The sequence below is a fragment of the Lacerta agilis genome, chromosome 5, assembly GCF_009819535.1.
Source record: "Lacerta agilis isolate rLacAgi1 chromosome 5, rLacAgi1.pri, whole genome shotgun sequence".
In the NCBI taxonomy this organism is placed as follows: Eukaryota; Metazoa; Chordata; class Lepidosauria; order Squamata; family Lacertidae; genus Lacerta; species Lacerta agilis.
In genome coordinates this window covers 51886308-51913657 of record NC_046316.1, presented here as the reverse complement: position 1 = coordinate 51913657, position 27350 = coordinate 51886308, and the positions used below count along the sequence as shown (strand labels likewise).

General features: G+C 38.8%; 1 protein-coding gene across 4 annotated transcripts in view; it reads left to right on the top strand.

The window, feature by feature from the left end:
* SLK (STE20 like kinase) overlaps positions 1-27350 on the top strand; it is a 45526-nt gene that overhangs the window by 2113 nt on the left and 16063 nt on the right. For 3 of the 4 annotated variants that reach the window (XM_033149738.1, XM_033149735.1, XM_033149736.1), the window contains exons 3-10: positions 13555-13719; positions 14902-14950; positions 16960-17109; positions 20082-20154; positions 20514-20708; positions 21442-21523; positions 23609-23737; positions 24979-26424. In XM_033149738.1, coding sequence (XP_033005629.1) covers positions 13555-13719; positions 14902-14950; positions 16960-17109; positions 20082-20154; positions 20514-20708; positions 21442-21523; positions 23609-23737; positions 24979-26424 — 2289 coding nt within the window. The remainder of the gene's footprint in view (positions 1-13554; positions 13720-14901; positions 14951-16959; positions 17110-20081; positions 20155-20513; positions 20709-21441; positions 21524-23608; positions 23738-24978; positions 26425-27350) is intronic. The other variant, XM_033149737.1, reaches the window with a different exon arrangement.

The window sequence follows — 27350 nt, the reverse complement described above, 5'->3', positions numbered from 1 at the left end:
CAGAGGAAGCAATAATACAATTTTCAGGCATCTCATTCTTTAGTGCATGGTACTAATTTTACTAAATTATCTTTTAAGGACATCCAGCTTACTGGTTGTCACTACATCTTATAAGAGCCAATTCTATAGTTTCGTTATGTAGGAAGTAGTATGCCTCTGTGTAACAGTTGTTGGTATTTGAAAGTGGGGAAGAATGTGCTCAGATCCTGCTTTGAAACTACCTCTAGGCATCTTGTTGTTGCAGTGAGAATAGGTTACTGGACTAGATGGGTCTATGGCAGGGGTCAGCAAACATTTTCAGCAGGGGGCCGGTCCACTATCCCTCAGACCTTGGGGGGGGGGCAGACTGTATTTTGAAAAAAATATATGAATGAATTCCTATGCCCCACAAATAACCCAGAGATGCATTTTAAATAAAAGGACACATTCTACTCATGTAAAAACACGCTGATTCTCGAACCATTTGCAGGCCGGATTTAGAAGGTGATTGGGCTGGATCCGGCCCCTGGGCCTTAGTTTGCCTACCTATGGTCTGATTCACCAGGGCTCTTCATATGATAGTATTTCAGTACTCTTCATATTGGTGTGGGGCTGAGATTGCCTTGTCCAAAAAGATCAAATATCTAGGAATTTGGATCTCTACAAAAAATATCCATCTATATAACGATAACGATAATTATGTTGAAGTATGGAAGGAGATAAAAAAACCTGGAAATTTGGAGTAGACTAAATCTATCATTATGGGGAAGAATCTCGACTATCAAAATGTCAGTGCTGCCAAGAATGCTATTCTTATTCCAAATAGTCCCTATAATAAGCGGGGAAAGCTGCTTTAAATAGTGGCAGAAAGAACTAGCAAAGTTCATATGGCAAGGCAAAAAACCTAGAATTAAGTATAAACTTTTGACGGAGATAAAGGACAGAGGCGGCTTTGCATTGCCGGAACTCAAATTATACTATGAGGCTGTATGTCTTTGCTCGACAAAGGAATGAATGATTTTGAAAAACACAAATATATTGGACATAGAGGGGTGAGATAACAGATTCAGCTGGCAGGGGTATTTGGGCTATAACAAAGTGACAGCACATAGAGGCTTTTTCATCATATACGGTATTTAGAAAATCTTTATACACAGTCTGGGAGCGATACCAAAAAGTTATTAGAACCAAATACACCATTGTGGCTATCGCCTTTGGAGGCTTAAACACAGATCTAAATTAGAGAGAATTATTATTAAACAATAAGAAAATATTATCGAAAACTTATAGATTACTATTAGATTGGGAACTCAAAGATGAAGTGAAGAATGTAATGGTAAAATGGGAACAAGACTTTGGATATTCTATTTTAATGAAAGACTGGGAAAAATTGTGGAAAACAGATTTAAAATTCACCACATGTTATTTGATAAAAGAAAATTTTATGAAAATGGTTTACAGGGTGGTACCTGACTCCAAGTAAATTGGCTAAAATTTATAAAAAATAATAAGAGCACATGTTGGAGGTGTAAACAGGGGGAAGGAACCCTCTATCATATGTGGTGGACCTGTTCCCAAATTTTTAAAAAAGGGACATGGTCTATGAAGAATTAAAGTGCTCAGACAAAAATTTCCCCAAAGACCAGAGGCCTTCTTACTAGGCATAATAACAAAAAACATCTCCAGAAAAAGCAAAAGAGTTATTTCTTTATTCAACAACTGCAGCTAGAATGTTAATTGCCAAGTACTGTATTGGAAAGGGGATTTTATTCCAACTAAGGAAGAATGGCAAAAGAAAGTATATATCGAACTAGCCAAAATGACAGAAGCAATACAAAACCATTCGAGCTTAAGGATAAAAAGGAATGGGATTGTTTTAAAAATTATATGTGTAAACATGGTTCCCAAATCAAAACTTGGATGTGCCTAGAGTAAATTTCACAAAATTACAAAATATTTAGAGGAGTTATTATGTATAAAGAGAAGTTTGATAGGATTTTGACATGGTACAAAAGAAAATGAAATAAAGTGAGGAGAAGAAGCTGTTAAGAGGTAGAGGGAAGTCAATAATTATTATTTAAAGTATGCAAATATGAAGAATAAAGTAGAAGATGTATGTCAGTGTAAAGGGAATTGTTGATGGTTATTATAAATTGCAATAAAAATAATTAAAAAAGAGAGATTGCCTTGTTCACCCTGTTGGGTGACCTGTCCTGGGAGATAGAGGGCTGTGATCCTGTTGATTCCCCTGTACCTCTGATTTGTTTTGGTTGGTAGTACTACTGTTCTTGCAATAAATATTTAATTGTTCTATGCCAGGTTGCACTCCCAGCATCAGGCTCATAGATTTGGGGGTGGTTCCTGGATCTCCCCTATTTATGCAGGTGCCTGTGACATACCAGTAACTATCTGATCTACCATCTTGCGCCCTTTCCTTGAGAAATCAGATCAAGTCTCATTTGTTCATGGCTTAGTCACTCCCAGGTTGGATTATGTAAAGTATCCTACATGGGGCTCCTCTTGAACACAGTTCAATTGGTTCAGAATACTGCTGCGAAACTGTTATCTGGAGTCACCAGGAATGTTGTTGTACCAACTTAACAGCTTTTGATTTCTTTCCAGGCTCAATTCAAGAGGTTGATTGGGCCTTAAATGCCCTGACAGCCTGGACTGGACAAATCAGCTTGAGGTTTGCTGTCCTCCTGCTGACACAGGTGCAGCTAGTTGGAAGAAGAGAGGCCTTTTCGATGGTTGCACCCAGGTTATGGAATAATTTCTCCAGGGACATTTGTATGCCTCTTCATTACCTGCTTTCAAACATGCCTTGAAAACTGTTGCTTTTAGTGGGCATTTTTAATTGAGACTTTTTGAATACAGTAGTTTGTTTGCTCTCTGCTGGTTTCATTAGATTCTAATTGATTATATTATTTTGTTTTTGTATTTAGCCGCCTTAACTGCATTTGCATAGAAAGCCAAAGTGTAAGTGTCGGGATACACAAAACTAAATCTTTGTTTTAGCTTTTCATTAGCATTTAAAAAGGAAGATAAAACACTACACTTTACTTTAGAAAATTATTGTGGAAAGATATAGCCCTGTTTAGGGAAGGCTTTAATGTTTTATGTTATAGTGTATTTTTAACCTTATGTTGGAAGCCACCCAGAGTGGCTGCGGAAACCCTGCTGGATGGGCGGGGTAGAAATAATAAATTATTATTATTATTTTATTATAGCACAAGGACATGGTGGGAAACCTATGGCCCTCCAGATATTGTAAGACTCCATTTCCCAGTAGCCATTGTCAGTATGGTCAGTAGTTGGGGATTTGTGATTTAGCAACTCCCAGAACACCATAGATTGCACATCCTGATACAGCATTTCTGTGGAACATGGTTTAAAGTGTGTCTTGTATGACTCATTCATACAGTTATAGATGCCATTCTCCTGAACATATTGCATGATGTTAGCTTCTGGAAGTTTTGCACATGCAGTTAGTGAAAAGTACCGTTGATATTATCCAGGGTTAATAATTTTTAATTCTTCAAATCAAGGAAGTATGGTGTGCATGCTGATTCTTGCCATCTTTCATTAGTCACTTATGAGCTGGGTGTATACCTCATGAGTAATCTGGAGTCCTTCTTTCGCACTTCAGTACATGGAGTGTGTATGTAGAATGTATCCTCCCATCCCTTTATAGAGCAAGTCATTTTCTCCAAGGTATAAGTTAATTCTTGTTAACCTCAAACATTTATTTTAAGAGGAGGAAGCAAGGTCCCAAAAGGGTGTATTAGCAGTTCATGTATATATTTTTGCTTAAATATATTTTTATGGTAGAAAAAAACACTCATGATTTCAGTTTTGTCTTGAACATAGCACTTCCAGGACACTATTTTCTGAGCAGTCTCCTAGTTCCATGGTTTGGGATTTCCTAAAGCCGTTCTGTGGTTTTATTTGCTCAGATTTCAATTTCTTTTTCATGCTGCTTATTTATTTCTGAATTGAATAAGGAACTATGAATAAACTTTATAGATTTCTGCCATCTGTCAGTTTCTGTTTCCCAAGTTGTGGAAATGATCATCAGTTGTACAGTTAAGCATTTGTTAAAACAGTAGTTAACTTTTCCTCCCAGCTGTCTGTTGCTATTCTCCACTTAATTATCCATTTTTAGTTTTGTGCGTTTGACTGGCCTCTAATCTCTGTAAACAATTTCTAGGAGGCTTGTGGAATTCTGCAATAATCAGAATGGGTAGAATGTTTTTCAACATATTGATAGCATTTAATATATTTTCAGGACAGAATAAATATATATTGAAACATTTTACATTATAAGCCATAATTGAGCCTATTTTTTAAAAAACCTGCATTTTGTTGAGTTAAAAAAGCATTCTGTAAACTATTATATTATGGGATTTGATTTACTGTCTAATAAGAGGTGATATCCAAGTTATGCTAAGAGTAGATAATTATTTAAAGCCATTGATTTAAAGGCTGGGCTCTGAGTGCTACCAATGTTAGCACTCAGTGATTTTATAATAAGGTACAATTAACTGTATCAAGGCTGCATAAACATATCTCTGTAACTATTCATCTTATAACTGTATAAATAGTATAGTGCTTTTCATTTCCTTATAAAGAATGCCATTGGGTTAGCAACGGGCAGTTTTGAGGTCTGTCTAGATTGGTGTGGGGAACCTCTGTCCTTGGATGTCCTAGTAGACCTATGAGTCCCATTTCCACCAAAACACCAACCTGCCGATCAGTTAACATCACTGAGTGGTATCAGGTAATGAACTAGGCGTGGAGTTCAATTCCCCACAGGGAATGTATTGGCAAAGCAGACCCCACCCCCATGAGACACCCCACTCACCTGTCAAAGTTGACCCACAAGGTGGGGGAAAGTAAAGGCCTGCTCCTCCAGCCAAAAAGGTTCCCTACTTCTGGTCTAGATATTCCAAAAAGGAATATGGATTGGATGTGTATTGGGGATGTGATTTTGTAATGCAGGATTATCCAGTCATTAGCTACTAATTTTGGTGCTTTTGCTTCTGTACTTGGGAATTACAACAAATCATGGAATCCAGGGTTGTCAGTAATCCATCAGTCAAAATGTTGTGGCCCTGCTGTGTTTATTTTGACTTTTTAAATTAATAAGATAACATCATTTGAATTTAAAGTAGTAAATTTGATATAATTCATAAAAGCTAATAAAGGAAACGCAACAAAACAAGCTGCAAGTTTTGACATTCGTAACCAGAGAAAAGGGCACTGAGACTGCTACCCAAAGCAGTTCACTAACTGATATATGTGGAACCTTTTGCAGAACTCTAATTTTCAAATGAAGGAGCTACACTGTTTCAGTATTTTGGTCATTTCAAACTTGATCAGGGTAAGAATCCAAATTAAATTCACTATAATTCGAAAAAGTAGCAGTTATATTAAACTAAAACAGTCTTCTTCAAGTTTAGATGTTTGATCTTCCTTGTCATTTTATTGTTATGTATTGTCATCTTACACACTATTTCCTGAATTGAAGTGAACAAATGTTTCTTACTTTCATTAAGGCAATTTTTATGCATATGGTTTTTATCAGTAGGAAGAGAAATATTCCTCTGGGGCTTCTAATTGTGTTCTAATGGTAAGGAACCCATTATAATAAAAGCAAAACTTGCTCTTAGTGATCATATTACATGCTTGAACATTGGATAGCAACAAATGTTTGCCTCGGGTTACAGAATTTTCAGCCATTTCCTTTCTCCAGACTGAAAAGCTTTATATTGGCATGTTTTTATTTCTGAAGAAAGCATTATGAATAGGCTGTTCAGCAGACAGTGGCTGCTGTGTTGGTTGGAAATGACAGAAGATACAAAGCAGATAAATATTGCATCTGACAAAGGGGCTATGATGTATGAAAGCTCATGTGACAATGCAACTGTTAGTCTTGAAGTTGACACAAAACACCCTGCAGGTCAATGATACTGAAGCAACCTAAGGAGGCATTCGTATGCAGAATTCTGAGTTGCATAGAATGCTTTATTCGCAGATTGTGATGTTGACAGTACTGCTTCCAATACTATTTCCCTCTGCTCACAACTTAGTCAAACAAACAGGTTGTTCTTTTTAATTCCTCGAATTACGCTGTACAGTATAGTAGTCACAAGGTGCACACATTTGTATCATGCCAAGTGTATTGCAGTGCTGCTCTCAAGTTGTATGTGGAAATAATGTGAGGTTTGTATTCTAATACTGCCAAGAATATGGGATTCTATGTAGATTTCTTGGTTGTTGGTTTAAAATATTAATTTATCTGTAGATATGTTACCTGTGAATCTAAGCCATTAAAAAAAAATTAGTAGTATAATTTATTCTGTTTCGTTATGAAGACGTATGTCCTGGGACAGCAGAGCTGTATACTCCAACTCTGCCTTTTGCAAGGGGGCCAAAAGCCACTGGGAGGAAGTGTGCATGCAAATGAAAGCTCATACCAAGAACAAACTTAGTTGGTCTCTAAGGAGCTACTGGAAGGATTTTTATTTATTTTTTTGTTTTCACTATGGCAGGCCAACACAGCTACCTACCTGTAACCTCCTATCATGATAAGGGGAGACCAGTCTGAACCCATCAGCCAGTGAAGGGGCAGCTACCTCCTTGCCACAAGGAATACTGAACAACTGTCAGTTGCTCAGGGGCAGCAAAACTGTAGGAAAGCATGGCCTAGTCTCATCTACTGTTGGGGAACTAACACAGATGAGTGGATGTTTATTATTTCAGTCAATTTTAAGCTGCCGTGAATATCATTTGATCAAATGACAGGGTGTCAATCTTACTGGAACAGGCAAAAGTAGCATTGGGTCTAAATCTGGTTTGTGTGCGTGCATCTGTAGAGTACATAATTATTAGGCAATAAAGTTTTGCAGTGGTTATAAAGAACCACTAGGGAACATTTGTACTGATTGGCTCTTTGGTATGTAACCAAAAGGGCAACATTAGAGACAGCAGAACAGCATTAGAATGGTAGGATGGATGGTGAGCTGATAGTGCTTCTTCCATTGTAGCATTTTGATTATGGGATTTTCTTCACGGGGGGAGGCTTGTCTGAAAAAGATTAAAATACTCTGGTTTCTCTTCAGATCGTATAAATCTTTCGCCTTTTTTGAAAAAGATTAAAATCTGTTTTTAAATTGTCATCTTAAATGGATCGGAAGCTATTGGCAGTCATTTTGAGACTGGCAAGCTTCTTCTACTTTGCCCATCCTCATTGGGAGCCTAACAACTTAATTTTGAACCAGATGCATTGCTTAAAGAGAGCCCTGTGTACAGTATATGTTGTATAAATGGAATGTGACCAGAGCACAGATAATTGTCAGTCTTAGCTGCCTGCTGGAAGGCAAGCAGCAATGAGATTAGATTAAACTTCATTAGGCACAATCCATGTTTTTGTTACCTGAAAAATAGGCAAGTTGGAGGGGCCAGTGAGAAAGTTAATGTGGCAGTACATAGTCTACAAAAGTATTAGGCTTTAACCTTTCTGTGCAACAAAATGGAGGTATTTTGACAATTTTTGAAGAGAAGACTAAGTTCTTGGGGTGCAAAATTTGCTTTTACTGTCCTGAAATGATCCTAGTGTCATCAGTCCCATCCCACCAAGCAATATTGCATCACTGAGGGGAAAAAATTCTTTTCTGGGGATTCCTTTTCCCTCCGCTCACACCCCAGTTCTGTATAGGAGCTTTCAGCTGAGCATTGCATACTAAAGCAAGATGGTGAATCTTTTGCCATCAGTTGTTTTTGGGCTCCAACTTAGATTGGTTCCTGCTAGTTGGATTGGTCAGGATGCACAAATGGTCTCCCAAGCACCAGCAATATTTACACTAAAGTTATTTTTAGAGTGATGGCAGACGGAAGAGATAAGATGAGGGGAAAGAATAAATAGTCTCTGTTTGCAGGAAGGGTATTGACCTGGCTCTTGTCACTTTTACTGATAGCATGATTTACCAAATCTTTGACAGATACAGTAATACAAACCAGTGCAGCAGAAGAAAGAAATGTGTGGAAATGTTGAAGAGGCTATTTCCATGTATTTGAGTGATGATGGAAAATCTGCACCTAGTAGAGGCAGACAGTTAAAAGGATATATAAAAGGCAAAAAGTTAAGGAATCTGTCCCTTCAGTGCATTCCTGTGAACATCAGCCCAGAGGTATAAGTGCCACTGAACTAAATGGAGTTTCCCCTCAAGTAGAAAACTCTAGGGTTGCAGCCTTAGGGTCAGATTCAATCACTGCATTCTACTAGCAGTGCAAACACTCCCACTGGTGCAGCAGGGCTGGTACTCTCTGTATCTTCTTTAAATCTGCTCTGGAGGGTCGGGAGAGCCTGCCCCCAATAGAATTCTGTGGGGAGGAGATTGTTACCTAAACAATCTCCATAATCCTACATAGAATTCCCCAGTCCACTCTTAATGTGTTGCCTGTTTCTTTGTTTTAGCATTCCAATGTTAATAAGAGTTTCCCCGTTTGAAAGAAGACATTTTGACCCAAACATAATAGTTACTTTAATATATTCTTAAATATATTGATAATTATGGATAAATTTTAACACTTGCAGAATTATGCTTACGTGTGTTGCCTTTATGCATATAGATGCAGTACATTTAGTTACTTAATTTACATCACACTTAAGTTCAAAACTCAAACTGGTAGAACACAGTTATCACCTCTTGGAGAAAAATCTTCTCAATTCTGAGTATAATTTTGTTCTGTTCTGCCAACAGCTGCTTTTATAAAGGTGCTCTTACATCAGGTCTGTAGCATTCAATCTATGGTCCTATTAAACTCAACAGACTTGTAATACTGTATTTTTACTATTTGGAAATAATTGAATGTTTTCAAATTCAGCTAACTTCAGATAGGCCATTCAAGGGAGATAAATGCTGTATGAAAACTTTAGATAAATGTTTACTACATTATATTTTTATTTATTACCTAATATTTACTGGTGCTTTAGTGGTGTTTTTATTGATGCTTTACTGAATTAATTTTCCTGTTGTATGTTGCCTTGATAAACATTTACAAAAGCACAGACTATAAATAAATACATACATACATATATGCATAATTAAAATATATACTTACCGGTATGAATTTGTGCCATGAACTATGCTACGTACTTGTAACTTTATAAATTAAAGTCTTGACACTTAATAAACATCAATGCAGTTTTCAAATTAGACCCTGCTTAAAATTATTTGAAAATTCTTGTTTCCCAAATTTCAAAGTTGATTTTAATTCTATGGACGGAAAAATGAATCACTGTGTGTGATAAATGTGTTTGCTAGTACACATTCTTGTATATAGCCTCTTCTACAAGTAGTACTTGAAAAGCTAGTCATGCAATTTTGCTACTTGTTTGTTGGCCTATTAATGAGGAACGTATGTGAGATGGTCCTGCTGGTAAACTGAAAGTTAGAATGTGAGAGGAATAAAGTTGTATAATATGCTTGCAGAAACTGTCGAAGTTAGCCTAGTCGGGTTTTTTTTCACTGACAAGATTCACTTCTACATTTATATTAATTCTAGTTAATACTTCATAGTTCAGTAAACTATAGAAGAAAAACAATGGAGTTTTGTTTCATTCCTCAAGCTTTTCTGCAACTGTATTCACAGTTTACCCTCCATAATCCTTTAGTGGAGTTCGTAGTACACAATTATCTGTACACAGATTTACTCTTGTGGCATAACACAAATATTATTTGCATTCACTGTCCCCACGTCTGATCTCTAAGGTACAAGACTCTAGACATGATAGATGTTCTGGAGTGCTTGAAAATGTTTTGAAAAACAGGAAGATCTGAGAAAATTCCTAAAACAAAGGTTATTGCTTTGTCATGCTTTATATGTGGATGGTCCCAGGTTAAGTCCTACACACCTCCAGTTTATTTTGGCCGGTGGCTGGGTTGGAAAGACTGAGATCTTGGAAGGCCACTGCCACTGTGTCTGTACAGAAAGCAATTCTCCACAGAAAACAAATATTGGCCCTTAAGGTTATGGTCTTTAGATATGCTGGTTTATTTTCAGTAGCTTATAATGATGGGTTTCCCCACATACAGAACAGAGGTAGGAAACTTTCATCTAGACCAGGCATGTCCAACAGGTAGATCACTGGTTCCCCCAAAGAAGCTCAGCAACTTTGGCTCCCCTAAAAAAAGCTCTACATCTTTGCCCCGAAGCCCCCCAAACAGGGCTTTCCTTCCTAAAAAAAAAAAGCTCAACTTTGACCCGAACTCCCCAAAACATGGATAGCTTTCCTTCCTAAAAAAAACTCAATGACCTCAATCTGAACCCCCCAAAAGGGGGTAGATCACTGCCAGTTTTTAACTCTGTGAGTAGATCGCAGTCCCTTGGAAGTTGGCCACCCCTGATCTAGACCCTTGTAGGAGTATGTGTGTATGATGATATCAAAAAGATTCACCATTCCTGATATAGACCAGTACAATGACATGACACCTGGGTCAGGTATTAGGCCAGCAAAAAATAATTGCCCATAGCTTATAAAAGCAAAATCTAGACTCCATCACAGTAACAAAAATGTAATATGAGTGGAGTATTGTCAATTTATTTGGTTTGGTGCATCACTTCCTTTCCCAATACTTTGAAGCTGCATTGTGAGTATGTCATTCACTCAGTAAAGCATTTGCAGTTATTTAGGGAGGCCCACTTACAATCTGGAATGATACATGCACAGACCACATTGAACATCCATTGAAGATCAACTAATACAGTAAATTGAGATGTTTTTCTTTTTTTAAAAAAATCCAGCATCTCTGAACTATGGTTTCTGAGACATCTCCCCAAAATTAAATTACCAATGTGGTTATACAAACCACCACAAAAAAATAAAATGAGCATTACAAATTGAAGTTATAAAAGTCAAGCTGCACATTTGCTTCTTGCAGGCATACTAAGTAGTTCGTTCCTTTCTGTGGGCAGCATCTTCCAGCCACATGGGACTTAAGGTAATGCTACTATAAAAGGTAAAGGGACCCCTGACCATTCGGTCCAGTCGTGTCTGACTCTGGGGTTGCGGCACTCATGTCGCGTTACTGGCCGAGGGAGCCGGCATACAGCTTCCGGGTCATGTGGCCAGCATGACAAAGCCGCTTCTGGCGAACCAGAGCAGCACACGGAAATGCCGTTTACCTTCCCGCCAGAGTGGTACCTATTTATCTACTTGCACTTTGACGTGCACGCACAGTTCCACTGTCGAACAACTCTTGCCATCAGAAGGTCTTCCTGAAGTTTAGTTGGAATCTCCTTTCTTGTAACTTGAAGCCATTTCTCTAGAGCAGGAGAAAGCAAGCTTGTTCTCTCTTCCATGTGATAGCCACCTTGACAATAAAGAAATCTTATCTTAAATATCTCAAGGGCTATCATATCTCCTCTCAGTCTCTCTTCTTGGCTAAACATACAAGCTCCTTCAACCGTTCCTCATAAGGCTTGGTTTCCAGACCCTGTTTCATTTTGGTTGCCCTCCTCTGCACACGTTCCAGATTGCCAATATCCTTAAAGAAAATCTGGGGAGATGGCCAAAGTTGTTGAGCTTTTTTAAGGGGGAATTGCACTTGTGCCATCGCCCCAGCAGGGCCGTTGCTGGGGGTTGGCATAGTGGGCAGCCGCTCCCCCCATGCCACTGTGGGCAGGAAGCTCCCTAGAGCGCAGTCCATCAACCAGTTGGCTGGCACACATAGCTTCCCCTCCACGCAGCTGTGGGAAACGCTCCCTTGAGCACATGCCTCCTGCAACAGCATGGGGGGGGGGATTGCGCGCCCGCCAACCAGCTGGCTGGCAGCGCGCAACTTCCCCCCACACCACGATCCGTGTATAAGACAACCCCAGTTTTTTGACAGGATTTTTGAGTAAAAAAACCCTCGTGTAATACATGGGAAAATATGGTATTTCCTTTGGTGATTGATCTGTTCCATGTCATAGTAGGCCAGGGTTGTGACAGGATATCTACCCTGGGTGCCAAACAAGCAAATAAGTAAATAAATAGTTTCCCATCCATCCAAACTCACAGCCCAGTTAGTCTTTCCAACACTCCAGCTCTCCCGACTCTTAACTTTGCAACTGATGTTCACATTTAAAGGGAATCTGCAGCTTCCACTCTGAATCATTTACTGCTATTTTGACAGCTCTTGCAAATGTACAACTTTCGTTTGTTTGTTTCACTGATTTCCTTAATAGAAAAGGTAAAAATGAGGTGTGTTTCATTTTAGCTTAGAAAATGTGAATAAGTCCCATGGAACTACTGGAAATGTGAGGGAAATAATATGCTTAACCAGACAAGTGTGTATTTGTTTTAAAGATATACATAAATATGTACACTAATAAACAAGTCAATATAACAGAATAACATTGTCACATTCAGGAAATTTACATGCAAAGATAGGGGAGAGGAGTGGAAGATTCACTTCCGTAACAATCAAGGATATGGCAAGGTAAAAGTCAAGTTTATTTCAACAAATCTTTCCAAAAGGAATCCCAGGACACTTTGCCTTAATGCCCCCCATAGGCAAATTAATACATGAGATGAAAGAAATCCAAACTGCTTTAAATGCTTCAGGTTATTGCCAGTTTTGTATATATAACTTTGTGGGTTGTACAGTAAGTAACCATGTCTGGGAGGAAGGAAAAGAACCGCAACAAATATGCTGGGTAGTCTGTTGCTAATGCTGAGGTGGTTGATATGGAAACGGCACTCAAAACAGTAGAGGCATGTAATAGCCATGAAGACAGATGAAGCCTGCAAGAGAGCCAAAGCCCACAGAATGCACAATGAAATGCTGCATTTAGCCTGACACCATGTTAATGCATTCATGCTTCACAATATCCACCCCCTAACAAAAGAAAACCCAAGAAGTTGAGTATTTCTGATTTTATTGGTGGCATTTCTTCTTGGTTGTATCCTCACAACTTTGTTGACTTGTTTCCTGGCCTAAGCATATTTACTTCTGTATTTGGCAACTTGTGTCTCTCTCTGTGTGTTTATCAGTGATGTAGAACATCACACTAGTTCAAAGTTTCGCCTTTACCTTGTGTGTCATTTTACTTGTGGAAGTGTTTAAACCTCTACAGGAGACAAAGGTGTACTTTGTGTCTTAGGTCTTACATATTATGTGGGTTGCTACTTTCATATGCAATTGGTCTAGGATTAACCAGAAACAATAACATACTTTCTCATTCAGATGTGGAAGACTTAAGGAGAGTGTAATATTACCTTAAAGTTTTCCGTTGTTTATCACCCTCCCCTGCTTTTTGTTGCCTTCATACTGGGGGCAGGTGCTTTAGTAATGCAGGAAGGAATCAACTTGTAGACTGTTTTCCCCACTCCCCAAAGAGTCCGGTAACAATAAAAGCTGGATGAGAGAATGAGACAATGAATTAGAGAGCAATTAAAACCTAGACATTTTGAAATGTTAATACTTTTTTGTAGAGTCTGTTGAAGATGGGGAAGTGCTCATAAAGTTACATAAATTGGACCAAGTAAAACAACTGACTAGAATTTTGTTTTAATGTATTTTCCAGGCTCAGAACAAAGAAACAAATGTGCTTGCTGCTGCAAAGGTGATTGATACTAAATCTGAGGAAGAACTTGAAGACTACATGGTTGAAATTGATATCCTAGCATCCTGTGATCATCCTAACATTGTCAAACTTCTAGATGCCTTTTATTATGAAAACAACCTTTGGGTAGGTATTTGCTGTTGTTCAGAGCCTGTACTTTAGGAGAAGATGTGAAATTACAGTGTCTTTATGACTTGACAAAACAGTACTTCAGTACAATATGGGTGTTTAATTAGTACTTTTTATTTGCATATGTACAGTTTGTTGACAGTAGAGGAAAGGATGTTTAAACCTTCTGGAGTGTAACTTTAGACCTAAATATGCTTGCTGTTAAAAAGGCAAAAGCTTTTTCTAGAGATCTTGATTAATAAAATAAGATATTTTAATTTAATTTTATATATTTATTTAAGAGTACTTATATCTTATCCTTTCATTGTAAAAATCCTTATGCTCTCAAATGTGATGGATTGGGCTTCTATTTTTGCCAGCCTAGGTGAAAGGAACAGATCATTTTCACCAACTGACAGGTGGCCCAGCAATCTGCTTTTGTCCCAGAATAAGTGAGGGAGAGATACACAGAGAGACAGGGAGAAGCCTGACCTACACTAGGCAGGCCACGCTTTGCTTACTGTGGCTTACTACATTCAGAAAATCATGGGAGTATATGCCTGAATCCCAGGTTTCCAGAATTTTTGTGGAATTTCCCCCCTCTAAAGTCTGTTGCCTTTTTAAAATTTTAGCTAATGGGGGAGTTGCAGATTACAAGATCAAGATCAAGATTACAAGATCAATTTGTTAAATCTTAGAATTCTAGACGAGTAGCAGAGGGGTGTGACAATGTTATATCGCACACATAACACATAAAAATAGTTGCAGTTACAGGTAGGTAGCGTTGGTCTGCCATAGTCAAAACAAAATAAAAAGAACAAACTTGGTCTCTAAGGTGCTACTGGAAGGAATTTTTTGTTTTTTATTTTGTTTTGACATATAAATACTGTATATTCTGGTGTATAAGACTACTTTTTAATCTAGGAAAATCTTCTCAAAAGTCGGGGGTCGTCTTATACGCCAAGTGGAGAATCTGCGGTCGAGTATATCTCAAACTCTATATTTTAACTGGAAAAGTTGGGGGTCGTCTTATACGCCCATTCGTCTTATACCCTGGAAAATATGGTAGCTTTTTCTTTACCCGTCTAGCTGAGTCCTTGGTTAGGGGAGTTTTGATTTATCTCCTGTGCTCTGACTAGCCAAAGTTAAATCTCAATACTTGGATGTTTAAAAATATATTATTTTAATTTTTACATGCAGATCCTGATTGAATTCTGTGCTGGTGGTGCTGTAGATGCTGTAATGTTGGGCAAGTACAATATTATGTTTCGCAAAAGAAAGCTACAATTTTGCATATTAACAGTTTGGTTATACTGTGTACCAAAATCTATCCGTCTGTCTTTCTGTCTGTCTGTCTGTCTATTTATCTGTTTATCTATTGTCTGCACTGCCCTTCATTTGAGGATCATGGGGTGGTTTACAATATAAAAACACAAAAATACATAACATAGAAACAAACAATAACAATAACCACACCACACACAGTTTAAAAGGCCATAGATTGTTTAATTAGCAAAAGGCCTGGGAGAAGGGGAATGTTTTGCCTGGTGCCGAAAGGTATGTAACAAAGGCACTAGGTGAGCCTCCCTGGGAAGAGCAATCCACAAGCTGGGAGCTGCTGCAGAAAAGGCCCACTCTGTGTTGCCATCCTTCAGACCTCTCATGGAAGAAGCACACAAAGAAGGCCCTCAAATGAGGATTGCAGGGTTCAGGTTGGTTCATTTGGGGGCGGGCGGTCCTTGTGATTTTTAAACATTTGTATACATTTAACACGAAAGAGGCTTACTCACCAAATATACCCTAGGAATTAATTTAGTAGTTAAAATCCTTCTAAAATAAAAAGAAAGGCCTTAAGGGAAGAGCAGTTTCTGATCTCACTAAAGGAGTTCATTTCAAGACCTCTTGAAAACCACAGTAAAACCCCCAAAAGAGTGTTACTTCATCCTAGTTACCAGGGCAGCAGGACTTCTTGAACTTCCCCAATAGGCCATTCTTATCTCTCATTTTAGCTTTGATGAGAAAGCTGGAGCCCAGAATAATTTATGGAGCTTTAATAGTACTGTTCCTTCTGCAGCACCTTCCTTTTTTCACTCTCAGCCACCTCCATTTTGGCTGGTGTATAAGATAAAAGAATTCAGGTGTAAAAGAAAGTGTGTTGCCAGTTCTGATCTGTGAGAAATGTGCTCCAGGTAAAAAATAGTTTGGAAAACAGTGGGGCATATTTTTTCACAGTGTGGGAATTCTGCTAATTTTTAGCATTTTGTTATGCTTGAATCTGATAGAATTTGTACACTTTAAACAAAACAAAACAAAAAACCTCAAAAGTATTTTATGAGTGCTGTAGCAGCACTTTGAATCTTCGAAGAAACTGATAGCTCAGCACAGAATATGGGGATCCCTTGACCCCCCCAAATGTTGCTGAATTACCCATCATTGACTATTGACCATTCTTGCTGGGGATGATGGAGTTGTGGTTCAGCAACATCAGGGGGTGAGGGGTAAAGGTTGCCCATGCCTGGTTTAATATATTTTGTGGACCCATTTTATATATAAGAATATCCATAGTTAAACTGTTTTATTTTAATGTATTTAGTAGCAAACATACACACAAGTATCATGATTCAGCAATGCTGCAAAATGAAAAACAAGACAGCATTTGAACTATTGTGGATATAAATATCTATGACATAGCTTTTACATTAAAACAAAGAAAACAGGTTCTACTGCTTACTGTTGCAAGACTTTTATTTTAGCTCTCTGTTTCTGAAATACTCCTTCAGGAACTTGAAAAGCTTGCAAGTACTTTGTACTTGTTTGGAAAGTCTGAACTTAACATTATTCTCTCTGTGTCTGCAATGAATAGCTAGGGTGATAATTTCAGGAGCTTGCAAGTTTTTCAAGTTCCTGAAGGACTATTTCATTCCAAAACACATAGAACTATAATAAAAGTCATGTGACCAGTTTTTTCATGGTGCTTCTTCATATTTCTTCACACTGTGGCTTCTACATTAGCTTTCTCCGACCTCGTACCCTCCTAATGTGTTGAACTACAAGTGTTCACTTCAGTGGCCAAGGTGACTAGGGGAATGATAGGAGCTGTAGTCAAACACATCTAATCAGCACTAGGTTGGAGAATCCCGTTCTGTTTGATCAGCTTTTAAGATTTATCAGGTTGAAGCAAATGTTCATTAAAAAATGTGAATCAATGCAATCTGCAAATGATGGTTTTTATATTTTGAGGGTATGCTTTTCTTGTAGAACTTGAGAGGCCACTAACCGAGCCACAGATCAGGGTAGTTTGCAGGCAGACACTTGAGGCGCTGCACTATCTGCATGAAAATAAGATCATTCATCGAGATCTAAAAGCTGGCAATATTCTTTTCACATTGGATGGAGACATTAAGCTAGGTGAGTATTCCTCTTTTAAAAATGTAACTTGGATGAAAAGAGATTTCATGATGTATTATTTTGCAGCTGGTATAAGTAAGTTTTGTGACCTGGAAAATAACAGTTTAAGTAATTATTGTAATTACGGTGACAACTTCCTTTGAATTTCAGAGTGAATGGGTGGGCCTATTGTAATACTGTACTGAATACTTTAATGTTTCTTAAAGCCTGACATGGTATGTTTTTTTTGGCTCACACTTAGAAACGCTTTAAAATGCCTGTACTTGTTCAGATAAATGATCTACATAGCTAGACCATTTCTTCGTATTGTACTGACCTACCAAATGCTTGGGAAAGATTATAATCAAGGCGTGTGATCAATATTCATTGCCTGTTTTTTAAACCCCAGCATCTGGCATTCACAGATAAGATTCAATCATATGCTATCCTTACAATGTGGCTGTTGCTTCTGCATAGTCAGGTGTCATGCCAAGAAACCCCATCATATTGGCTAAGGTTTCCATGTGGGAAAATGAAAACGTCAGCTGTCCACTGAATAGGATTCCTTGATTGGTCAGAAGCAACAACCACTGAGATAATATGAATGGCATGCTTCTGAATACCAGTTGCTGGGAATCACAAGTGAGGAGAGCACTGTTACACTCAGTCTCTATTTGCAGGTTTCTCGTAGGCATCTGGTTGGCCATTGTAAGATGAAAATGCTGTACTACATGGGTCTTTGGGCTTAATCCAGCAGGACTGTTATGTCCTTATATGATCAATATATTTTTAATCCAACTTTTAAACAATTGTTTGTACTTGGCTTTCAGTACATACTGTGGGAGTGGAGTCAATATGTAAATTATGCATCGAATGCCGAAGTATTTACTTTAGTCTTAAGGAATAAGATGTGCCTATTGAGTTCCAGCATTTTGAATATTTGTACCAGCAAGCAAATGCCTCTGTTTGTGCTGTAATTGTTTCATTGAATTATTAGGCTCCTTTTAGATTATTATATATAGCTTTATTTCATTCTTTAAAAATAGTTTGAGCTTAGATCTTCAGGGCAGTGTCTGCCTTTCCCGCCTGCTTTTTGTGGTGGCTGCTTGCTGTTTGGTCATAACTTAGCCCGCTAAGATGTTGAAAGGCCATTTTAGGAAATCCACATGAATCTGTGTGGGGATTAAGGAATGGACATACATTTTCTTTCCCCAGATTGAAACTATTGACTTAAACTGAGGAACAGTTTCCTCCTCAGCTCCGTTTACTATTTGCATCTTTAGGCAAAATGTTTCAGTATTGGCAAACTGGCTTCTAAAACTCATAGGGCCAGATTCAACTACAGTGGTACCCGTTCGTAACCTGAAAGGTCCGTAACATGAAGTGCTATGTCTGCGCATGTGCGTGACACGATTTGGTGCTTCTGCGCATGTGCGTGATGTCATTTTGCGCATCTGCGCATGCGCAAACCGCTGAACCCGGAAGTAACCCGTTCCGGTACTTCCGGGTTTGGCGCGTTCGTAACGCGAGGTACGACTGTACAGTGGTACCTTGGTCTACGAACAGTCCTGTTAATGAACGCTTTGGACAACAAACTCCGCAAAACCAGAAGTAGTTGTTCCGGTTAGCACACTTTGCCCCGGAAGATGAACAGAAGCTGGACACTGGTGGTGGGAGGCCTTGTTAGGGAAAGCGCATGCCTCGGTTTAAGAACTCTTTGGTCTAAGAACAGACCACCAGAACGGATTAAGTTTGTAACCGAAGGTACCACTGTAGTCCAGTTTATAAACAGAAGTCAGCACAAGGACTTCTGCTAATGCAGCAAGGCTCTCCTTCCCCCACATATCTCCAAGCCTCCCCCAAATCCACTCTGGAGGTTTGGGATAATGCCTAGAATAACCCAGGGTGGAAGAAAGGGAAAATAATTCCATCAGGCAAGCAGATTTCCATCAAAATTCCTAAATATTTTTCTAACCATGTACTGTGAAGTAGCCCATTTCCATTGTGTTGCTTCAGGTGGAACTGCACTGTTATGTTACATTTTACTAAGCATTCATGATGTTAGTGGGGACAACAGCTTAGTGCTTATTGGGGATACTCATCTTTGCTACTGGTAACTTGTAGAATGAATTCCCTTCATATTTCTATTGATGTGGTCTTTAATGCCCCTTTCCCTCTGAATTTTATATCAAAGTATTAAATGATATAATCAAATAATTAAAATGCAAAACTATTTCAGTTAAGTGTTCACAGAGCATATTGGTTATTACATTATAAATATAAACTACAGACCTCATCCATTTTTCTGTCTTCTTGAACCCCAAGAAAATCAACCCCCATCGTTCTGCCCGGACACTGAGGTCCAGTGCCAAGGGCCTTCTGGCGGTTCCCTCACTACGAGAAGCCAAGTTACAGGGAACCTGGCAGAGGGCCTTCTCGGTAGTGGCACCCACCCTGTGGAATGCCCTCCCACCAACTACCAGACTTTTAGAAGACATCTGAAGGCAGGCCTGTTTAGGGAGGCTTTTAATGTTTAATAGATTATTGCATTTTAATGTTCTATTGGAAGCTGCCCAGAGTGGCTTGGGAAACCCAGCCAGATGGGCGGGGTATAAATAATAAATTATTATTTGATGATTTATAAAACCAATGCAAATATACATGATTAAAGTGATTCTTTTGGAGAAGAGTGCCCAGGAGGCTCAGTGCTATTAGAGATACAAGCTTCCAATTTGGGAGCTCAGCCTGAAGTGAAAAGAAGTCATGCCCCTACCTGTGCCTCACTTGTCACAGATCTACTCACTAGGTTAAACTATGCTCTCATCACTCATGAGCTTAATCCCCTCTATTAATTCATATTTTTTTTGTTGTAAACCTGTTGAATATTCTTGACTAATGAGTGGTGTTATACATGTTTTTACATAAATGACACTGTTTGAAGTAAAAGTGTATATTGGTATGAGTGACTGTAATGTTTTCTCATTTGTTTGAAGCGGATTTTGGAGTGTCTGCTAAAAATACAAGGACAATACAAAGACGTGATTCTTTCATTGGTACTCCATATTGGTATGTGTGCAATTTTTTGTACTGTTTTATGCTGACTGCAGCATATTGCATTTAATATGCAACTGTCTATTTAAAAAAATCAAGTATAGTAAACAAAATGATAATGTTGTTTTGTTGGAGCATTTACTAGTTTTATTAAATTATATGTAAGATTAGTCATACTCTCACCCATTGGAACCAAAGGTTTAAAATAATTTATATACATTTATTTCAGTGGCTCTACTCAGATGATGTTGATTAATTTCCATTTAACTTGGTTAGATATTGCCCCTTGGATATATTTCTTCTCGCTGTTGGAAATACCAGTTATTACAGATAATATATCTTTAAAATCTTTTCTTTTTTGCTTTCTATCCCAGGATGGCTCCTGAAGTAGTAATGTGTGAGACCTCTAAAGACAGGCCTTATGATTACAAGGCTGATGTTTGGTCTTTAGGTGTCACTTTAATAGAAATGGCTGAAATAGAACCACCTCATCATGAATTGAATCCAATGCGTGTTCTGCTGAAAATAGCAAAGTCGGAACCACCATCGTTGGCACAACCTTCAAGATGGTGATTATTCTATTTTATTTTATGGTATATTTTAATTTTAATTTTTCAGGAATAATACCTAGGTACGGAATAATAAAGCTGTCTTAATTTTTAAGATGGTCAATTGGCAAAAAAAAAAAAAATTTAAAACCCCCACACATAAGCCTCAAGAGTTAAATGTTGTTTTCCCCCAGAAGCAAATAGGCACCTCAAGCTTAGCTGGATATTAATTAGGCTAGCTTTCAGTTAAATATAGGTGTACATCACTGGAGGAGAATGAGCTTGCCTCAAGATGAGGATGCAGATAGTGGTGCTATGGAAATAAAATAGTACAATAGTCTTGGACATCAATCTTCATTAAAATGATCTGAAGTATCTTCTTCTTTGGCGATCACTCGTAGCCGAGTAAGATTGTCTTCCATAAACACGGTTTTAACAATGAGTCCGTAAGTGACTGTGGAGGCCAATTCTGGATCCATACATCCTTCCACAGTTAGGGACATTGGTTTCCAGGTGGGAGTTGATCATGGTATGAATTTGCCAAGCATGCCTTCCTCTTAGCATGTTTCTCATATAATAGCTTATTAACCGTGTACTGTGCATCTTATGAGAGGTAGCAGGCAAGAAGTAGACGGTACTGAAATTATTTTTATCTGACAGTCATTAGATACTTCTGATGACATGGATGTCATCACTCAATTTGTATGTAGTACTGAATGTATAGCATTTATTGAGTTCAGCTTCTTTTATGCAGGTCTGCTGACTTCAAAGACTTCTTAAGGAAATGTTTGGAAAAAAATGTAGATGCCAGGTGGAACACTGCTGAGCTTCTACAGGTAGGAAGAATGAAGTGTCTATTGAGTCATGATATTTTATTGAGTGCATTTATATAAGTAATTTAAAACAGGAATTATTTTAAAAGTCTGCTAAATTTTCAATATTGGTATGTTTTAACTTTATTTAGAACATTCCTGTAAGGTCCTCTGTTCATTGCTCATGAGTAAGCAGGCAAAACTCAAAGTTTCCTTTAAGAGTTTTATTGTGCAAACTATGTACAGTGCAGAGCTAATAAGTTCATGTCTGTATCAAGCGTTGTCAGAATCCGGGAATGGCCCCTTCTGGTTCTGACCCCAACAAAAGAGCTTTGGTATATGGAAACCCCACCTCCCATCCTTTTGTTTCACCCCTCGACACCTTTGGGGCGCCGGAAACTGCATGTCTCCTTCCTCGTCCCTTGAGCAAGAGGAGTGCGAGGGCTCTCCAGCATCCTCAGAGCCTTTTCCCTCCATACCCTGAAAAGCCTGCCCCTCCCCACTGGAAGCCTCGCTGCTCCCTCTGATGCTAGAGGAGGTGCTGCTGGGCAGGTGGGACCGGGGCTCTCTGTAGCATCCTGAGAGCCCTTCCATCACCTTCTGCTGTGCCGGGGACAGTTCCCTGACAATTCCCATTTGCCATTGGTCACTAGAGAGTTAGGAGTCAGCATCAACTGGTTAATACCCCACTTTTCTAGCCAAATAATGATAAAAGCAGCAAATAACTTGTTTGTTTTTTTAAAAAAAAACTGCAGTGCTTGCAATAAAAAATACTAAAAGCAACATAAAATAAATAAAATACCAGTCTTCCAGGAGCCACATGTTAGTGACAAACAGGGCAACTCTACACTCTTTTGCAAACATGCATATACATACACCATAGATACATCCAACATGCACCACAGAGGCACACAGACAAGTATACTCACATAACCTTTCCCAGTCAGCAGGATGGAATGAAAGGAATACTGTGAGGAAATTTTAAAACTATCCTCCCTGCAGTCTCTCCCCCGTCCCCAAACTCAGCTGATCAGAAAGCAGCTAAGCACAAGCAAAGAGAGCTCTGCTCGGGTTCCTTAAACTTTTCCAACATGAAGGGCAAGGAAAGCCTTTTCAGCCATCACTTTGAGCAGTGCTCCCCCACCACCTCTTTCAGCTGCTCCTCAAAGCAGCAGTTCCAAAAGATGACAGGTCTGCAATTTCTTTTGGACTGCTCCCATGGAAGGGGGATGGTGAGACACTGGGGGCTAGTCCAAACAGCTATGATTTGGATTTTAAAAGTAGCTGGTAATTTAGGCATGCAGATCTTTAGAAGAGGGCATTGGGGAAGTGAGTGAATAGCATGCACCCATTGGTAAATTGTGCTGTTACTATTCTCCTTTACCACTGGTATTATCATGAGAAGCTCTCATGTCTAAGGGAGCTTGAGAATTTAAAGAGAACTTGGAAGGTTCTAGGGAGAAGACAGACATTCTGACAAAAGTATATCCAGACCTTGGTTATGCATAGGTCCCCTGGATTCCAGCCTGTCTGGTATTTCAGAAGCTGCAGTCTCCTTCATAGTTTACAAGGAGATAACCTAAACGGTGTTTCCATGTGCTGCTGTGGTTCGCCAGACGTGGCTTAGTCATGCTTGCCACATGACCCGGAAGCTGTCTGCCAGTAAAGTGAGATGAGCGCCGCAACCCCAGAGTCGTCCGCAACTGGACTTAACAGTCAGGGGTCCCTTTACCTTTAACCTAAATAAATGTAATAGGATGAACATGACTTGGTTTCATGTCACTTCATTTATGTTCCCATCTAAAATACATTAGATTTAAAAACAAAGACTTCTGAAATGGGGCCAGGCAAAGATAATCTGCCAGAGAAACACTCTTAGCTTCAGCCATGCAAAATTTCAAATAAATAAATATAAATGATCTTAGACTTGAAAATAGAAGAACAATAGCAAAGAAAAAAAGTTGTAAGCTGTATAAATTTTCCTTTAAGTGTTCTGTTTTATTTTGAGTTGGATACAAAAAATACCATAACCTGGCCCTAAGTGATAAAATATGTTGCTATTAAATGGTTTTTAATTTTGATTAACTGATATTATGCCTTTTAAAACAGCATCCATTTGTTACTGTAACTTCTAATAAACCAGTCAGAGAACTGATTGCAGAAGCAAAGGCTGAAGTTACAGAGGAAGTAGAAGATGGGAAAGAGGAGGAAGAAGAGGAAGAAACTGAAAATTCTCTGGTAAGTCAAAACAAATATATCAAAAATATTTTAACTTGTGCTGCAGTTTAAAGCTGTGAATTGTATTCATTTCCATTGATCTGTTATGTAATTGAACTTAGGGATACAATGCTAATTGCCTTTTACACGCTTTCTGTTGCATAACACACAATTCTCTTTAAGATGCCAATGTAAAGTGCAAAGTAAGTAAATGTAAGCTTCCTTAGGATGTCATGGAACTGTTTCCATGGTCAGAGGAGGGAGAGCCACAGTCAAAGGCTCCTTCGTTGCAGAAGAAATCTCTGTTGCCATTAGTCCTCTCTAGTTAGTGTTCCAGGAGGAGGAGGACCATGGGATCCTCCCATTCCTCCAGCATGTCCCAAATAAGATAAAATCTCTGCCAGCTCTGGAGTCAGTGGTTATTCTCCTCCCAGCAGTACAGTAAATTAGGAAAATCCACAGTAGGGAGGAAAAAGGAACAGGTCACTTCTGCCCTGGTCAACATAAGACTTCAGATTGGTGGTTTGTCAGCAAAGGATTTCCTTGTCTCAGAACACGGTTTAAAGCATACTAAATATATTCTGCAATGTTATAGTAATGGAATAACTTCTCAGTTATCAATGCATATAGATTACAGAACACCATCATTACTCAGACTTACATTATAAGTTTACATGTTTGAATAAATTGCTTCCTCGGGCTTCCAGAATTTAAATAAATATGAAGACTAGATCCAGAGAACCATGAGCTGAGTTCTGTTTGCACTAGCAGATTTAACCTCCTAATACCTCCCAGCTGTAGCAGCTTTATACCCCTTGGAGAACCACTCCACAGGGTCAAGGGACCTTCTAGAATGATAGGGGGTGTGAGTCTGAGGAGACTGAGGACAGGGAACTTGGGGGGAAATGGCTTTCCTCACACAAGAGGTTGTCTGCATTTGCCCACTATGTTTGCAAAAGGTTAGTGACCAAATAAAAGTGTTGCTTATATTGCTCTAAATATAAAAGAGGGGAAAGGGTTGAAGGATTATTACTATTACAGTGCACCCCAACCTTTTACTACTACTATGTGAGTATTGAATATGAAAGGTTCTAAAAGCAGGTTAATTTGGAATGGGCAAGATACCTATCAATTTAGTGTGGAAGCTCCTAAATGATCACCATTACAATTAAATTCCCCATTGGTTGATATAAAACTTAAATAGCATTATTTCCTTATTACTGAATTGTATAGCTAATCAGTTTTTTGTGTATCTATTTTAGCAGTTACCTGCAAGTAAACGAGCCTCATCTGACCTCAGCATTGCCAGCTCAGAAGAGGATAAACTTTCACAGAATGCCAGTATTCTGGAATCTGTTTCTGAAAAAACAGAGCGTTCATCCACAGAACAGGCTAGTACTAATGCACTTGAAGGTGAAAAAACAAGTGTGGCTCCTGACAAAAATGAAAAGGAGAAATACATTGCCAGCACGACTGAAGCCATACAAGAAGACACTGAAAAACTAAAGAATGGATCTGCATTGCTCCATGAAGATGAGGAAGCGAAGAAGAGTGAGAAAACAACTGAAAATTCAAGATTAAGTGAAAACACAGAGTCACAGAAAGAGGAAAAGGAAATTGGCGCAGTAGTATCTGAAACTAATGTTGAGCCCTGTCTAAAAACAGAGGAGGGAAAGGACCTCACAAATGAATCAGTGGTTGAAAACAAACAAGAAACAATTCCTGATGATGGAGGCAGCAGTGCAGAAATTACAGATACAGTCTCTAAAGCAGTTGGTGTGAAAGAAGAAAGTACCACAAACCTCCAAGACAATGAAATGGAAGAGGCAAAGCCTACCGAAGGAATTAAAGAGGTTGAGGAATTGCAAGGGGATGACAAATGTAAGGAGGGTGACCTGAAAGAGGCCAAAAGTCAGAAAAATGAAGTTACTGCAGGTACTGAGGAATCACAGGTGAAGGTCATAGCTGAGACAGTTGATGAACCACAGAAGCAAATAAAAGAAGGTACCAGTAGTCCACAAGAGATGGACAGTGCTGGCAACAATCTGGTCACTGATGTAGATAAAGTGCTTGAAAATGCTCAGGAGCCAGCAGAGTGCCTGGCTGAGGATGCTTCTGAGAAAGTCCCAGAAATGGGAAAAATTGTAGATTCTGATCAGCAGTTAGTTGAGGGATACAGTGACGATTCAAAGAAGACAAGCAGCACAAAGGAAACAGAGGCCAGTGTTTCAGAAAGAGAAGACAACATTGATCATAAGCCAGCAGACAAAAAACACACTGAAGAGGCAAGAACTGAGGAAAGCAATATTGCACCAGGGGATAAAACTGCAGAACCTGATCATAAATTAGAAAACAGAGCTGAGGAGAAGCATGAGAATAATATACAAATGGACACAGACCGACCAGCAGTTTCCAGTGGCTTGCCAGTTGAAAATAAGCTTGAAGATTCTGCAGCCAAGCAGATGCAGGAACATGAGGTGTCTTCGGTACCCAATATTAGCATTAGCTCTGCAGAAAATGAGGCAGAAGATAAATCTGGCAATCAGGATAGTGTTGAAAACTCGCATCATGTTGATTCTGAAAGCGCTAAAGAAAATGATACAGATTCAGGCAGAGGTTCCACTGCTGACAACAGCAGCATTGATTTGAACTTGTCCATTTCCAGTTTCCTCACTAAAAACAAGGAGAGTGGATCAATATCTTTACAAGTAAGAGTCAACAATTTTATTAGTAACAGTGATACAGATCAGGGTAGCTAGCTTGCAGGGCATGCACTAGATTTGCCCCACCAACCCATAGGAAGTGGCTCACTAGCCTCCACAGCTTATCTCTGAATCTGATCAGGAGATAAAATTTCTCTACCTGTTCTTTAGATAGGATTTTAAAGGTATGAGATAAAATCAGAAAATTTGGGATTTTGTCTCTATTCTAAGGCCAAGACTAAGATTAGAGATGAAGCTGTCTGCCTGCTCTTTAAGAACAAAAGGCAGCATATTCCTCCACTCTAGCACAGGGGTAGGTGCAAAATAAAAGGCTGGGTTTCCAGCCTTTACTACACCAGTGCTGGAATAAGAAAGGCTGGAAATACTGGGTGTTTATGTGTGTGTAAGAGAACAAGAGAGTTGCGTATAGAACTGGTGAGCATGGTGTGTGTGCATACGTGGTGGTGCATGTGTGTTTGGTCCATCTGTGAGCTGTATGGTCATGCATGTGTGTACCATGACCCTCAGAGGGGTAGTTAAATGTCAAGGTGGTCCTTGAGCAAAAAAAAAAAAAAAAAAAGTTAGCTAGCCTTAATATAGGCAGTGTGTAACATACACACTATATAATATATTTTATGTTTATAACAATATATCTGTCTACAAATTTAAGTGAAGGTTCCTGAATTCATGCAGAATAAGAATTTTAAGGCTGTAATCCTAGATGGCCATTGTAGAGAGTAAATCACATTGAAATTATAAGTATATACTTCTGAATTAACAGCTTGAAAATAAGTTTGAATTATCTTTCTCTTCTTGGTTACTTTTGTAAAAGTGAAGGTAGATTGCATATGTAGCAAAAAATAAAATAAAATAAAATCCTTCCAGTAGCACCTTAGAGACCAACTAAGTTTGTTCTTGGTATGAGCTTTCGT